Source organism: Cryptomeria japonica, chromosome 9, assembly GCF_030272615.1.
Source record: "Cryptomeria japonica chromosome 9, Sugi_1.0, whole genome shotgun sequence".
NCBI lineage: Eukaryota > Viridiplantae > Streptophyta > Pinopsida > Cupressales > Cupressaceae > Cryptomeria > Cryptomeria japonica.
The window spans coordinates 470,862,775-470,879,889 of record NC_081413.1 but is presented as its reverse complement, the minus strand read 5'-3'; the positions used below and the strand labels follow the sequence as shown (position 1 = coordinate 470,879,889).

At 33.9% G+C, this 17,115-nt stretch overlaps 1 protein-coding gene across 1 annotated transcript in view; it reads left to right on the top strand.

Moving 5' to 3' along the window:
- LOC131075912 (uncharacterized) overlaps positions 1-16,774 on the top strand; it is a 70,132-nt gene extending 53,358 nt beyond the window's left edge. Inside the window, exons 4-9 of the mRNA XM_058012861.2 lie at positions 3,873-3,961; positions 13,250-13,352; positions 13,471-13,575; positions 15,296-15,419; positions 15,601-15,807; positions 16,381-16,774. Coding sequence (XP_057868844.2) covers positions 3,873-3,961; positions 13,250-13,352; positions 13,471-13,575; positions 15,296-15,419; positions 15,601-15,807; positions 16,381-16,544 — 792 coding nt within the window. The 3' untranslated portion in view covers positions 16,545-16,774. The remainder of the gene's footprint in view (positions 1-3,872; positions 3,962-13,249; positions 13,353-13,470; positions 13,576-15,295; positions 15,420-15,600; positions 15,808-16,380) is intronic.
- The last annotated feature ends 341 nt before the right edge of the window (positions 16,775-17,115 follow it).

Below are 17,115 nucleotides of genomic sequence, written 5' to 3'. Positions count from 1 at the left end.
TGTGTAATCAGGAGTGCCCTTTCTCCAATTTCTGGACCTAAATTCTAAATGATGTATAATAGAAATTTATGTTTTGTCAGATGCATTATTCTTGTTAGAGTAAACTGATTCTCTTGCTACTATTAAGTGTCTTTGTGAAATGTAAATCTTGGCAAAAATGGTCTGCACACTTCAGCCATGGTTTCAACTTTCAAGTCATTTCCTCTCATATTCATGGCAAATTGTTTCCAGAATTTGTTTTTTAGTTCTTGTCTGACATCCTTGCAATTGCATCACTTAGTTTGGGTGCGATTGGTCACATGTGGTTATTAAACAATTCCTCCTCTACAACTAAATTGTGATGGTATTTATTTGGTTGCAATCAATTTTGTGTTGGATTCATAATCATTTCGTCATATATTTGTATAATATGAATCTCAGAGAAGTTTTACATGCATTAGAGTTTCAAAATGGCAAATAATTTGTACTTTCTTTGAAAAAAAACACAATATATGCTCTTTTTCATAATTCATTTGCTTCTGTAAAATTACCTGAAATCTCTGATTCTTTCCTTAATTCTCTCTGATGCGGTCATTGCAACGTGCAATGAACAAAACTTAAGTTGCAAGGCCTTCTTCAGCTGAGAGCCTGGATAATTGTAGCTTTCATTAAATTTTGTTTGCACAATTAGATATTATGAAAAGTATAATTCATGTTACATCTTATTTTGACATTTATGGAAATTAAATTGATTGATGAAGACATTGCTATTCTTAAATAAACAGAACACCAGCATTTTTTTTTTTATGTTTATCTCCTTCAGATCTTTGATGTAAAGTTTGTTTTGGATAGGGAGCTTTAAAACCTGCAAGTCTTCTGACTTGGATTGGCCTTCTGAGACGATTTTGAAAATGAGAAGAATTCTGTTTGATGTTTGCTTTGAAATGACAACTACACTTTTAGTGACTTGTTTTTAGAGAAGGGTCTTCAAAAGTGAACTTGACTGCATTTGAGAATTGCTTTTGCATCAAACTTTCACAATATTCATGTTTATACAACCAAGATTTTTTATTTGATTTCTGCAACTATCAGCTAGGTAGGGCTCTGCAAGTTGAAATAGCTCCTTCAAATTCCTTCTGAAAGTTGTCAGCGCACAACCATTTGTATATTTAATTTCGATTTTTAGAATATTTAGTGATTAATGAGACACACTACAAGCCATATTCATTCTCCTGCAAGTTGTCAGCTTTGCAGGCATAATTGGAACATGATTTTTCTGCTTCGAACAACTGTATATAACAGTTACAAAACTTATCACAAAAATCTTGAGACTCACAATAATTTGCAAATTGCTCAAGAAAATGTTTTCTGATTAGATATCCACAATTTTTAGTTAAAGTCGGGGTCAAAGGTTTTGTCTATAAACATTGTGTTAGACTCAGGCTACAATTGTGATAAATGTGGGAAAATATTGCTGACTATGATTCAATTGGAAAAGTAAGGATTTGTGGAAAATTTCTATGATTTTTTGGGAATTTTTTAGCAAAAAAAATAAAGGTTTTTTTGGTTTTTTTTTTTCAGTTTCTGCTACAATTTTTTTGATTTTTCCCAAACCGTTGTTCTAATCTGAATATTTTAACAAAACCTAAGTTTAGTCCAATATTTCCTGGTCAAATCCTGATTTAAAAAAATCTTATCTTTCTGGTTTGCTGAATTAATGTGGAGAAACAGTATTGCTACTACAGATTAAATACATTCAGTTTGAGTCCATAAAAATTCACACTGCAGAGAACAAGGTTTTCTACGCCCTTCCCTCGATAACTTGACATTGTTTATTTATGGCACTCAACTTGTCTTCCAGACAGATGTGTACTGGAAGAAATACTGTGTTTGCTTTGACATCACGTTGGAGTCATAAGGTGCTTGCAAATTAGTTACATGTTATTGGTGGGAATACATACTCAGACTTGCTGCTATCAAACATACAGATATGCATGGACGTAACACTCCCTCATTAACATCACTCTCACATCATATATACATTGCAACATATTTGATTATGAAAATGGGTTACTTAACCGCTCAGTTTAAATGTTATTTTTCTGCATGCCGAACAAACATATTTACACCATTGGTATTGTCATTTTTAAATCTGTACATTTATTCTGATTTGCCTATCACATGTCTAAGATACACTTGAAATTTTTGACCCCATTCCTATATTCTTTTGATAGTAGTCTTGTAGATTCCTTTTCAAATCATTATATTTTAAGATAATATTATTTAATCAATTTTCTTAATTAATGAACTTTATAGAAACCATAGTAATCGTAATTACGATTACATTGCCCCTAACTCTCTTCAGTAATACCATATGAACTCAACTATGTGAGTAGAACACATCAATTATTGTTTTCTTTGATTTGAATCTCTTCTGAGGTCCACACCTAATAGATTATCATAATTGGTCAAAAAGAAACTGAACATGGTTTAAGACACATTGTGTCGCATGGATACAAATACCCATAATATATGAAGATAGAAGCTTCTCCTTGTGAGCTCTGTAAAGATTTTCTGCAGAAATCTTTGTAGTCACCCTTTTTATTGTGCTTATCTAGTTTTCGTGGTCCTAAATTGTAGAACTGCCAATAAATGTGCCTATGGTTCCTTACTGTCAATTGATGTTTTCCACTAATTTCACTTGGTTTGAGTATTTAAACTGTCATCAAGGAGTTTATACTGTTTGAGTTTCCTGGTTTTTGTTTTTATGCCGAAGGCATATTACACTCACACGTGGATGCAAAAACGTTTGTGAATAAAAACTAGAAGCATTTAACTTGACGTGTTTGTGACACTTAAATGCATGAAAAGAAATTTTTTTTTTATTATTATTTTCTTAATTTAGTTTTATTTATTTCCTCTTCTTATGCGCTCAAATAATTTTTAATGCTAATTATATCTTCACTTTTAGCTCTCAACTGCTACTCATTTTGAGTTTAATTTTAACTTATCAATCAATTCTGTCCTTCTCTATCATGCATTTAGTTAACTTCGTAATTATCTCAATCTAATATTATTAATTATGGGAGACTGAAAGTGTTCCTACATAAAATCCACCTTTTTCTCAAGGATAAGGAGAAATCTAAAATAAAAATATAATAATAATAATATGGTACTAAAAGCTTTTTTACTTTTGTGGAGAGTTTAATGGAAATATGAAAATATAAAATAATAATATAATCATATCTTAATAATAATTTAATACTAATTACAATATCATAATATAATAATAATTTAATATTAATTACAATATCATAATATAATAATAATTTAATATTAATTACAATATAATAATATAATAAAGATAGGTATGAACAAATGTGATATCTTTCAGTGTACTTTACCAATATTCCTCTAAAGATTGGTATGCTAGTTCCTATAGAAAATGAGAGAACAGGGTAGAGAATATTGTTATATTAGCTGTTAATTTGATTGCTGACTAGATGTATCAACAAGGTATGTGAAACACAATTTCAAGTTACATCTTTCTCTTCCCAAGATTCTCTATGCAAATATTTATGGTCTCTTGGTTCAAGTTCTCTTACAAGTTGACGGACTTGCTTAATTTTAGTGCAATTTGAATGATTTCGCCGGTGCCTCGACAAAAAGCACCAAGATAGATCAGGAGCTTATCCTTTTCCACATTGACTCTTATCCGGCGGTATCATTCAAATTGCAATTTATAGTATCTATATGCTATCTTGTTTTTGAAGGCAGCAACAGTAAGTCTATGATGTTTATTGCTGTATATGCTGCATATACTAGCTTATTTTATTGATTTGACATTTTTTATATTTTACTTTTGAACTAACATTGTCTAATCCTTAGTGCAGGCAGCGGATGGGCAACTTCTTGTTCTTCATCCGTTGAATATGAAATGTCTTCTTCACCATTATGGTAGCTATGAGTCACTCCCACCTAGGTACTGATCTATCTATTTTATTTTCGAATAGAAAATCATATGGCCTAGAAACTTTAGGAATTGGAAATTGCATTTTATTGTAAATTGTTAGCATTAAGACTCTTTTCATGTTAGATATAATTTTTGAACTGTATAATTTTGTATGTTTATTTTTGCATACATCCATGCATTGTTGCATATCCGAGTGAAGGTTAGAATTCAAACTGGCAAACATAAGGTAATCTTCATATGCTTGATCAAAAGTTGTACATCTAACAGTTTGGAATCCAAGTTGGCGAAAATGACTCTAGCTGTAGAAAGAGTGCCATAAACAGCACGGGGACATTTTTAATTTGAAAAATTAAATAAGAAAATAATAAAAATTGAAACAATGACAAGTATTTGAAATGATATGATATTACGATGTTTTGTTTGAATTCAACTGCATAGTTTTTAAGCCAATCATTATTGACCATAAGAAGACATTTTGAGGCATTCAGATCAAAGTTCTCGAAGATAGTCCCATCCATACTTGAAAAAAAACCGTAGTTCCACTAAAGTCTCATAATGGGTTTTGGGAACATATATAGTACTTGAAAAATTAGTAAAAAAAATGTATAAATAATAACAATTAAAACTTTAAAATACTAGTAACTACATGCTTCACATGGAACAATAAAAATGGCAATGCTGAATATTTGTATCAAATATATTATATTCAAAATGTTAATTTTTAATTGGCCAATGACCTAATGCCTCTAATCATCCCCGAAGTCCATGCCAAATTCCCCATCACTTGAATTTCTAGACTCCTTGAGGTCAAGCTTCTTTAAACCATTGCAAACAACCTTGTTTGTGTTCCATCATCATCAACTCGTGTTGGCTTCTCTAGCTCTACATCCCGTTATTCTTCTTGTATGTAAGTTGGTTGTGGTCAATGAGACATAAGGTGTTGTGTACAACTCAAGCTTCTCTGCTCTCCTAGAGGTAAGTTTGTGCCTCTTAATAGAGTGGATAAAGCTATGAGTAGACCAATTCCTCTCAGCAGTAGAAGAACTAGTAACTTGGACAATAAGCAAATGGCTACTATTGTTAGAAAAGGAGGCATAAGGCTAACCTTGTCAACTTGATGAATGTGTTGAACATTGATTGGCGAAGACATGCTCTTCTTCTTGTTCTCAATCTTGCAACCTTTCTCTCACTCGCAATTCATTGTTGTTCAATACAATGAAAAATTGGCAGTGTTTTGGATACAGTGCGGGATGTGTTTTTATAGTTTTTTTGAGTTTTATGGTGTGGGTGGGGGTAGCACTTTAAGGATTTAGGGCTAGTGGCCCACTTTTCCAAAAATAATCTTTGAAAGTAATTCACTTTTTTGACTATTTAGGTGTGGGGGATAGGCACAGGCTTTTGTAACTTTCTAGTGGTGCCAGTGAATTTCTTCAAGGTCTTGAGGATTTTATGGGGTCCTCTCAATGACCACATCAAGGGGTAACTCCAAATCATCTCCACTTTAAGGAAAATGTTCTAATGACATCTCCTTATTGGCAGCTGGGGTATGTTTCCCTGTAGTCTACAAGTCTTGGGGATGTCCCCATCTCTAGAGACAATAGTTTTTTGGGGGAGTGCGTTGCAATGGAACATAATAAAAATCTCAAAAAACTGCTAAACTTGAGAGCACTAATGAGTCATGCAAGTTTGCAAGTTAATTGTGGACTAACTAGCCTAAATCCTTTTGACAAAAATATTGGCTGTGGTTGAATAAGTCATTTTTTTCCAAAAAAGCCACATTTTCACATTTTTTGAGCATTTGAGCATGCACCTTGAAGGTTTATGTGGGCTAGAAGGCCACAATTTGGCTTTAATTGGGTATGCGCCATGTGTGCTGCCTGTAGACTCCACAAGGGGTGCTGCCCCTTGACTCTGCAAAAATTGTTTTGGGCTCATGTTTTCCATGGATGATTTTTAAATGAAGGAAAATCTACTTATGACCTTAGTAAATTCAGTTTAATGGACTTTTTCAAAAATTAATTTATATATTTGTGTTTTTTTTATTTTAGGAATTTTGCCAAGTGTTCTTGCTAGTTCTGAGTTTTTCGACTATAATTCCATACAAGGTTTCTATGTTTGAATGCCTAATAATTTTTGGTGCACATGCCAGTACTCAGGCATCTGTGCACGTGATTTCTAATTTGATATTTGAATATTGATGTTGAATGTTTATTTTTATTTTTAGATCTTTATAAATGTGAATTGTGAGCTATGAGTTCATGGTTGTGTTAGGTTTATTTTATTGATTTATAAATTTTATAATGTCTAATAATAAATTGGGGTTAGAGAATCTTAAACCACAAAAATAGACATTGGGGCACTGATTCAGAAAGCTTCTTATCATGCCACAGACAAATGGCTAAAAATTGAATCTTCTTACATGCTCTTCCAAGGAGAGGTATGGATTGCCCATTCTGCAAGGGGCAGTATTCTGGCCAATGGCCTTACAGATTCTCCTTCTATTCGTCTTTGCTTCTGACCTGCACATTATTTACCATCACTCTGCAGCAACTAAATTGCTTGTGTTATGCCACATTTTCCCAATGGAATCAGATGAGGCTTTGAAGTCATACTTTCTAGGTCTCTGACTGCATTTACAAGGCTAAGGTTTTAACATCTCCCAAGATAATGCAAGGCCTAGCCTGTTTGCAATCCCCTGTATGCACTGCTAAACGGAGCACGGTTTGCCTAAGATCATGTAGTCATAGAAACTTGACTCTTCTATCCAGGAACACAATGCTTTTCAATATTGTCATCCTCCTCGTGTAGGAGTAGAGAGCCTGTTGAACTTGACATCACAAGGGTAAGCTTTTAACACCTCTCAAGATAATGCAAGCCCTAGACTTTTTGCAATCTCCTGTATGGCCTGGTAAAGAAAGCACAGGTTGCCTTGGATCACATGGTCATGGGAACTTGACTCTTCTATCCAGGACCGCAATGCCATTTCAATATTGTCATGATCCTCATGTACAATTAGAGAGCCTGTTGAACTTGACATCATGTAGGCATAGCTCAATCTCAAGCTCTATATCGGTATCCTTGAATTTACAATGGTTCTTTTCTCTGTCCTTTCTAGTTGTCTCTGTGTAGCAATTGGGATATGCTTTCAATGTCTTTGGAGATGGTACAAACCCTAATCTTTTACAATCTCTTTTTTTTCCTGCTGAATGGAGAATAGGCTGCTGAAGATCATTAGGTCCCAGAACTTGATTTTGCTTCCCAGAAAAGCAATGGCATCTTAATATTGTTATGGACCATCAAAGAAGAAATCTACAAAAGAAAGCAATTAATCACCATATGGAATGGATGGCAATCCAATTTGAATAGGATAACCAATTTTTACACTGTTCATGAGCACATTTCATAATGCTTGGTTCATCAGTGATTATTCACAAATAAATCACAGTTTATTTGTAAATAAACTGGTATTTTCAATTTTGTCTATAAATGCATTTTTTCAATTTCTCTTTTTTTTATGTTGCAGATTTGGATTTTTTCAAGCATAAGTGCATTGTAAAAATCTGAAATTGTGTTTGAAAAAATGGGCACAATTTTTCAGAAGCTGTTAATTGTGATTGTTAAACTTTAATAAATCATTGAGTACTGCTTCTATGGTCTCAAATTTCAATGCCTTCAGTTTTTGAATGGTTTAGAACTTGGTTAAAAGTGTTAAAATCATGTAAAAGTAGCATGTGATCACTGTGGCTTTGAAGACCTTAATATGAGCTTGTTGGGACCCCCCAGACCTTTTCTCCGACTTTAGAAAGCAAAAAACCAAACTCTGTTTCGGGGTGCACAAGATGGGCGAACATCATTTTTCATCTTGTTTGGCTTGAAATAACAAAAACAATGTTGTTTTCCCTATTTTTATGAAATTTTCAATGTTTGTCAGTTTCAGAATTTTTCAATATTAATCCCATGTGATTGAATTCCATCTATACAATTGGTTTGCTAAGTCATACTGATTATAAGTAATGCTATGGTGGTTATGGTTCTTGTGTGGGAGGAATGAGCCTGTTGAATTTGGCTTCATGTTGGGACAACTCAAGCTCCAGGCCATTTTAAAGACAATTCTTTTGACTTATAGACTGACTTGGATCAAGCAGCAGCTCTTTTGTTAGCCCCCAGATATCGTTGAATTCCATGTCATCCAAGCATTTATCAGCTCTACACATATGCTGAGTTTGGATTACCTATATACCTTGTTGGTGATGAAGCTCTAAACAGACTGCACCTAACTGCACATCTGCTCCTACTTGTAGAGGAGTTAGGGTTTCATAAGCCCCAGGGATTATCTTACCTTTGCTATAGATCAAGGCAGCATGAAAACTCAAGCCCACCTGTTTGAGGAAATGTCTACACAATGCAATTTTTTCTCTTGAACCCTGTTTCATGGCATGTAGAATGGTTGGTCAAGTTCATAAAAGGAAAGCCGGTGACCCAAAAGGCATTAAAAATGAAATTCATGTTGTGTGGTTAATTAAGAAACGGGGTTGGGAAGAATGACAAGTACAAGTTGATGTTATATTATGGTCAGTTGACTCGAGTGAGGGGAATAGGGGGATTTCATATTTATGATTTTGATTTTCCTCATTTTTTCTCTTATCTTAATACACACACACACACACACACACACACACACACACAGATATATATATATATATATATATATATTTTGTGTTCCCCTCTTTATTTAATTTAAAATTAGTTGCCCATTGCATGTTGGACAAAGTTTCCGTAGGTTATTGAAAGAAGCCTTTCCATGTTTACAAGTTAGGCCTTGTGATAAGCAATGAAGTAATCAAATTTATTGCCTATTTTTTTGAATGTGGTTAAAATATACCTTGTCTAACTGCAGGGAGTGCCGTTTATATTCCTTTATGATTTTTCAAGTTACATGATGAAACCTTTCCTCTATAATCTCTATTGACTTTCGTTCTCCTTCAGCAACCAGCATTGAGGTTGCAATGGGTTCAGCAACTTTATTGCCTTTTCTTTGAATGTGGGAAAAGGATACCTTTTCTAATCCTAGAGATAATATCCACTTAGATTCCTTTATAATCTCACTTAACTTCCATGATGAAACCCTTCGTCTATAATCTCTCGTAACTTTTATTCTCCTTCAGCAACCAATGTTGCCCAACCTTCTAGAATCACCCACCAGGAGTCCGTTTCTTGCAGCCAATACCTTGGCTTGATTGTTTGTAACCTTGCCTATATCTATTACCACACAAAGCATGAGTTGATCATTTTCATCCTGGAAAAAGCATACATCCAATGCATCTAGAATCACCCACCAGGAGTCCGTTTCTTGCAGCCAATACCTTGGCTTGATTGTTTGTAACCTTGCCTATATCTATTGCCACACAAAGCATGAGTTGATCCATTTCATCCTGGAAAAAGCATACATCCAATGCATGGTCTGGATTCCCTTTGGCAGCTTTTTCAAATATCAGTTTTACAAACCTGGGATTAATCTTAATCTTCTTCCTAATAATTGGTGTCATGCCCTAAGTCACTATTGGGATATTGATTTTCTAAATTATTTAATGTTAATTAATTAATTTAAATTATTATTTTTTCATATTTTCAAGAACTTTTAGTTTTAGTGCATTTTGTTGCAGTCCCGAATCTATTAACCAGATTTTTTTCAATGGATCATACCTGCTTAAAGAAATGTTAAATTTACAAATCTTTTACACAGTCCAATAATTCTGCAGCTGCACTTTGGATAAGATGTTTTTCTTCTTTTTTAGTTAGGGAAATGATACTAAAGGCCATATCTGAAGCTAGATAGTATCTTACATGCCCAGGAAAATCTCTCATGTAACAGAATAAATTAATAAATACTGCATGCACCAAAGACTGGCTTTTAAGACAGCGACCATATTTTATACAGTTTGACATCTTTCCAAATTCATTTGATCTACATATTCATTTCTGATTACATAATTACTCGCTTCTGGTGTTTGTCAATTGCCTCTTGGAACTTGTCAATTAGCTTTAGAGATAGATTAGAAGACTGTTCCCACTTGAGGCCAATCTAATTAGTCTGATTACAACAAACAGAAAATGCCAAACATGCAGAATGACATGAAGTACATGTGAAAGGAGAAATGCAGTTAGTTATTTGGGGTGGTAATCTTTACACTCTGTGGTGGAATCATGGCCACTGTCTCATTTATAGCATAATTCTTGTTAATGCCTTCATAGTGGAAACCAAATCACTTTTTTATCTTGAAGTAGAGTTGAAGCCCTTGCCAATTGTCATTGAATTTGGGGCTAATCAACTGTTAATGAAGTCCATTTATATCTGAAACTGTTAGATTGTGAATTTGTAAATTTGGTGTTCTTTTGTCTACAGCCAGTTATTTGTCGAGGTAAACCACATGGTGTATATGATGGAATTGCAGGCTGTGTCTCCAGGACAGCACAATTCGTGCTAATTCCTTTATCCTCTAGTCAAGGCCAAAGCACATTTTTATCTTGATGTAAAGTCGAAGCTCTTTCTAATTGTCATTGAATTAAGGTTGAGTCAACCGTTAATAATTCAATGTACATCTGGAATTGTTAGATTGGTATTTGGTAAATTTGTTATCGTCTAGACAAGCATTCCCTTCAAGTCAGTGCCACTCAATGTGGCAATGAGATCGTCTTATGAGAGAAAGCTTTGATATTATTCACCTTGCCTTTGAATGCAGACATTTCTTTTGGGGAAAAGAAGTAATAATACTGTTTGTGTTATGTTACAATAATTGATGCTGTCTAGTTGACATTTTCTTTAATTGGAGGAGTTACCATAAATTCCATTCAATCATTATTTATTTTTTCAAATTAATATTGCCATTATTTTGCTTTCTCCCAATCAAAAGTTTTGGTTCTTCTCCAAGTTGCCGATTCGGCTACAAGAACTGGAACATAGTACAGTGGTATGACATTTTTTAAGTTGGGTACGGGTACAGCTATATATATATATATATATATATATATAAGCCATTTGTAGGTATTTCTATTGCATCTCCTTGAAGAGCTATTTATTAGCAATTAATAGTAAATTCTGTTAGCAATCTATTTTGAATTTATAGAAATATCTTGCAAATAGGAAGGATGGCCAGCCTTCCGAGTTCACGAGAGCTGAAGGATCAGAAATCCTTTATGCATCTTATCAAGTATGCCACCCGAGATGGATGTACCAGAATTCCTGCCATGTTCATGGGCCAGGAGGCTGAATAGACCAAAAGCCCTTTCTGTGCTCTTGGGCTTGGTTGAGGACAACCAGCCTCCAAGGTGGAGTGGGTGATGGAATGGACCAGAAATCCTTCCTTGCTCTCACAATACAAGGATGAACATCCTTGAGACTGCTGTTTGCAAGCATTTCCAATGAATTCCTAATATGGCTGACTATAAGGTATATGCTTGGACCAAATATTAATGATATTAGGGTGTATTGATTTAGATCTGAATGATGCTTATATGGATTTATCATGGATTCTTGATACTTCATGTTTTTAATGTCAGTTTTTAGTGATTAATATTGTTTCCAGGCCCTAAACCAGGAATATCCTATAAAGGGCATTACAATCGGTAATTTTATTATAAAGTTTATATTGGTAAAGATAATACAATTCTCATCTTAAGTTGGAATTAGTGTTTCAGGACTAATTTCAGGTAAATCCCAAAAACGGGCATTACAGAAACAAAGACTTATCATCTTAATATGGCTAGGGGACTATAATAGAGTTTGTAACTGTAATGTCCCCTTTTTAGTGCAACATGATATGGGGTGTCGTTAGTCTATTCTGACACGGTCCCGAAGGCTAACAAGGACATTGATGGGATCTTGCGGTGTTTTGGCCTAGGTGTTTTCGATTTCAGGCCAATCGGTGCTACTCTGACAGGGTTTCTAGACACTTACTATTTATAGTAAGTTAGTCTCCAAGCAGTGACTTGAAATTTTTAGTGTTTCCCTGGTTGGCATAATTATCAGTAAAAAATATTTGAAGGCGACAATGATTTAAAGGGATTATCAACAATGTTTTAATATTTAACGATAAAGTGTAAAGTTAAATTAAATATTTAACTTTATCGTTATATTATAAGGTTGGGAATATAAAGTAATGTTTAAAATATTAAAAGTTCCCTTTAATGTGTACATTGTGGGAAATAATATTTTATTCTAAAATTTATTATCCCACATTCAGGAAATGAAGTGTTTGCATCCAGGAAGAAGATATAAATGGAGGTTGAGAGCTCTCTTTTGATATGCTGGGGATGAGATTAATGTTATGCTGTTGGATTTCGTAGAGATCTGATTATTGGGCTTAGAGGACGGAATCTCTCTTTGCTAGCATTCTCTTCGCTGTTGAAAGACACAGTTAGGAGGATTAATGGTGTTTTCATTCAGGAAACACATTGGGCTTCATCTGGTGCTCTCGCATGAAGTTTTTACAGGGGTTTGAAAGTGCAGATTTGAGAATAGTGTTTTTGCTACAGTACCGCGTGAATAGTGTTTTGCTACAGTGCCGCGTGAATAGTAAAAATGCTACAGTGCCGTGAATAGTGCAGCTACAGTGTGTGAACAGTGTTTTCAGCAGGTCTATACTTGTGGAGTTCAGGTTTGAATTTGTTTATTATCATATGGTCTGTAATATTCTTCAAATCTGATTTGTATGCTTGGAGTTGGAATTAAATAAATACCATCAGCATTAATCTTCTTGTTTTTGGTATTTGATATGTCTGGTTGTTATTATTTTGAATAAACTTTGAAAGCTTTACAAAAAAAATAACAGTTTATCCAATTTATCCTATTGCAAATCAAGAACCAAAAATCCAGTAGTCAGCTTGCAAGCCAACTGTTTGACAAAATTACACTAAGTAAAAAGGACATAGATTTAGTGCCGAACAAGGGGTGCCCATTACAGTAACATCATACTAAACATGAATTTTTTGAGTTGCATCATTATTCCTAATGTTGTAATGGTTTTCATATCTTCTTCATGCAATAGCCAATAAGGGCAAATTGTGTTCCTCAAATCCTAGAAGTTAATATGTGAAAGTGAGTGTAGACTCTTGCAGTTGGATTCTTGGAAGAGAAGAAACAGTAATCATTGGTGATATTTGCTTTCTTAGGGAGACTGATTAGCACAAACTTAAGGGTTTCTTTATAACACTGCATGATTTCATATGATAGAGAGAATTGTGAAAGGTTTGATACATGGTAATGTGTTTGGTTCCTGATAATTGATAATCTGTATGCAGCATCTGTGGAAAAATACTAGAGATGGAGACAGTGACTCAGACAGAAGGCATCAGAAAGCGCTATCGCTATTTGAGCCATTTTCCTTTAACAGCAACATTTAAGGTGTTGATGTGAATGTCAATTACCTTTGCGGAAGTGAACTGTGTGTTTGTTTTCTTAAGGCTATATTTCATTTTTGAACTCATATAAATATAATTTTCTACTGTATGCTTTTATGCAGCTCTGTGAAATTGATCTGAGTAAGATTTTGCCTGCTAGTGCTTTTTCCCCCTTTTCTGATGAGATTGAGAAAAGGGAAACTGAACGTCGTCATCGCCAAAAGCAGGTAATTTGCAAACCATGGATGGGTTTGATTTTCTTGAATCATTTTAAGTGTTAAAGCTATAGAAAAGCAGCTACAGAAATGGCAATGTTGGTAAAACACATTTTGTCAATAACTAGTTTGCGTGCAATTATTTTGAAGTTTGCTAAACCTAATGTATTAACATTCCTTGTTTGGTTGTAGAAACAAATATTTGATGTTACCTTCTACTTGGTTGTTCATTTCTTACAAATGAATTATGCTGTTTGTAAATCAAAAGGACCATAAAACAATTCGTGAATTCTTAAAAGTTGGCAATTTTATGATTTTGGCAAGTTTTGTAAGATCAAACATGCTTTTATGTCTTTCTTTTTTATAAATTCTAATACATTTTACAGACCATAGAAGTATTCACTAAAAATGGTTTGCAGCCCAAATTCGGGTTGCATGAAGAGTTGTAGTTTCATGTATTTATATTTTGAATTTATAAATTGTTAAATGACAGAGGTGTAATCTTGGGTAGTTTATTAGTTTAATAATAATTTGTTCTAGTGTCTTTATCTGAACTAGACTAAGTTACAGGTTCGGGTTCGGGAATGCGAACCCGGTTCGTGGGTTCGGGCAAAATTTTTTTTGCCCTTTGGGTTTGTGGGTTGGGTTCGTCCGTGTATATATATATATATATATTATATAATAATATATAATATTCAATGAATTAATTAAAAAACTTTAACCAATCTATATATAATTTTTTATTCATTATATTATCGAATGAAACATTCTTGCGGCGAATGAACCTGACCTGCACCCAGGTGCGAACTTGAACCTGGGCGGACCAGGTCTGGGCATGGGGTACAGGAGTGCCCAACCTAGTAACTCAGAAAAGCATATGGAACCATTACTAGCATATGCGTAAGTTTTATTCTTAATTGAACTGTTATCCCTCTGCTTCGTTTTTTTGTTAATTACAAAATATTAAAATTAATCATTTAAAATCATCTAACATCTTAAAATTAAGTTGAAGAGTTAAAGAGATTTGAGGATAATAATGTTTAAGGTAAAGAATCTTATAGTACTAACCTAAGAACCTTGGTTAGGTAGGTGAGTAGAGCTGGTATTAGTTGCTACAACATGACGTTTTTTTTGGACATTGGCTGAGTACTAAAGAAACACCTAAATATTTATTTCCGGCAATTTATGGAAGTACTGAAGAAATCTTGCTGGATCTTTTTCACTATTTTATTCTTAGTTTCTAAAGTTCTGTAATATGCACAATTTATATTTAAATTTTTTGAAGGTCGTCTATTGCAAGCTTTATCAAATAATTGAAATCCAAAGAAACTTTTCAACAATATATAAGGTAAATGAAAAAATAATTCCCTTGTGGACTTCTACCAGTTGTATGTCATGTATCGGATTGTTGGGCCCCATGGCTGGGACCAAAAAAACTACCTATATATTTTCATACAAAAATTTGGTTGGTTTTAAAAGAAAAGTATTTTTTTTTTGACATTGATGACAATCAATATTTGTTGAATAGTGATAGTGATATATTTTTGTTAAACACAGCAAATTTTAGCCTAGAGTTATCACCAAAACTTTTCAAAAATTCTAAAGCCTCGAGTATTTTAGCTGTCTAATATGTTCTTCTGTATTGTTATTGTAATTGTAATTTGATTTCTATGTAGGACATTTTTTTAAGTGTGACGTTCTGTGTTACATCGTTCATTTGAATTTATGACAGGAAGCTAGAGCTCGACACAGGGCTGCTGCAGCTGTAGCTGCAGCTCCACAAGGAATGTCTGGTATTCCAGAGTCCACAGTTTCCATATGTGATGACAAACCACCATCAAGTGCTGATTTTGAAGGTGATTTGAATATTTTATTTTTTAAGAAATAGTTTTCATTAATTTTTAGATTATTCAGTTCAGAAGTTTGGGAGCATTGTTCAAGCTTAACACCAGAGAGCTGTAAAATGTGTGCTTTCAAATATATGGTGCATGGAGTGATAGCAAATGGAATGATTGACATATACATTGTGAAATGAAGCCCTAGGAGACCCAAAAGGCGTATCGACTAGTCCTCCGGTATTCGATGAGCGAAGGTTGTTTTCACGAGTAGCAAGACTTGGATTTGCTGCTGGATGTGACCCTCCTGCTCTTAAAGATGGTTTATCTGGAGAGTTGCCTCGAGACTTGTCAGCATCTGGTTCTAATAGCATTAACATGGAAACGATGGGGTTTTCTTCAGAAAGTGGTATGTGGAAGATCTTTTTTGCACAAGGTTTTTACAGTCTATTTATATGATCAGTCAGTCCATTTTGCTAATTTTGTTCTTGTAGCTACAATTAATTCCCAACACAATATATTATAATCATCCGTAATTGTTAGTGCCAGTCCTTGTATTCAGAAAAGCTTTTATATACCTTAAATTCCCTATATGTGTCTAGCGCTTCTAACTGACTTATGATAGTTGAATCCAAAAGAATATGTTAACACAACCGCCAAGGGTAAATAATTATTTGTTGGAATCAATTTACTTGGACTCTTCTATGCCCTTGAACTCCCTTGCATTTGGTTCATGAAAGTTGAAGGAATGACACTAAAATTAAAAACTTTTTAATATGATTCTACGGACTATTATTTTCTTTTCAGAGGTGACCATGAATTTTTTTTTCTTGTGACCGAGCTTACTAAGCAAATCTTTTGTTCTTCCAGATTTTTTCTATGAATGGAAGAGATGTAGTGGAATGGGAATTGGGTTTTCATTGACCACGCTTTTTCAGCTGAAGTTGTTCTTTGCTTGTGGTTTTTGTCACTGTCTTATTAGGTACCTGCAGTCCATCACCAATGTCTTTTGCACATATTATAACAACAGCCCCAAAACCTAGTGGTGATCCATGCAGTCAGATATCTAAGATGCAAAGTTCTGGCAAGAAGGGCAAAAGGGCTTCCAAGATTCTTCTCTCGACATCAGGTGGAAGGCGCTATTGATTATAGAAATTTTTGTGTGCACATAATACATATTTGTTATGAATCTGGATTTTTGATTTAGCTTTTATTATTTAATCAGTATTCCATTATACAGATGTTTTTTACCTTTTTGTGGTAATGAAGAATTAGCTAGAGAAAAAACTTTAAAATTCATTGGAACTATTACAAATTGTAGAAATTGCTATTTGCCTATTAAATTCTTATTGGCTATAATCTGCTAATTCCAACGAAATGCTGCACTTATTTTGTATCTTTATGAAAGTAAACATATTTTTCTTGCGCTATTGATTACAGTAATTTTTTTGGGCAGACGGTTTATGATTTAGCTTCTATTGTTGAATGAGTATTCCATTAGACATGTTTTTGCATTTGTGTGGTAATGAAGAATTAGTTAGAGAAATCAACCTATGAGATAAACTTGTAAAATCCAGTGGAACTATTACAATATTGAAGAAACTACTATTTGCCTATGAAATTTTTATTGGCTATAATCTGCTAATTCCAATTAAACGCTGCGTGAATTTTGTCTATGCCAATTTTTTGTGTGCATATGATACATATTTCTTTTGAA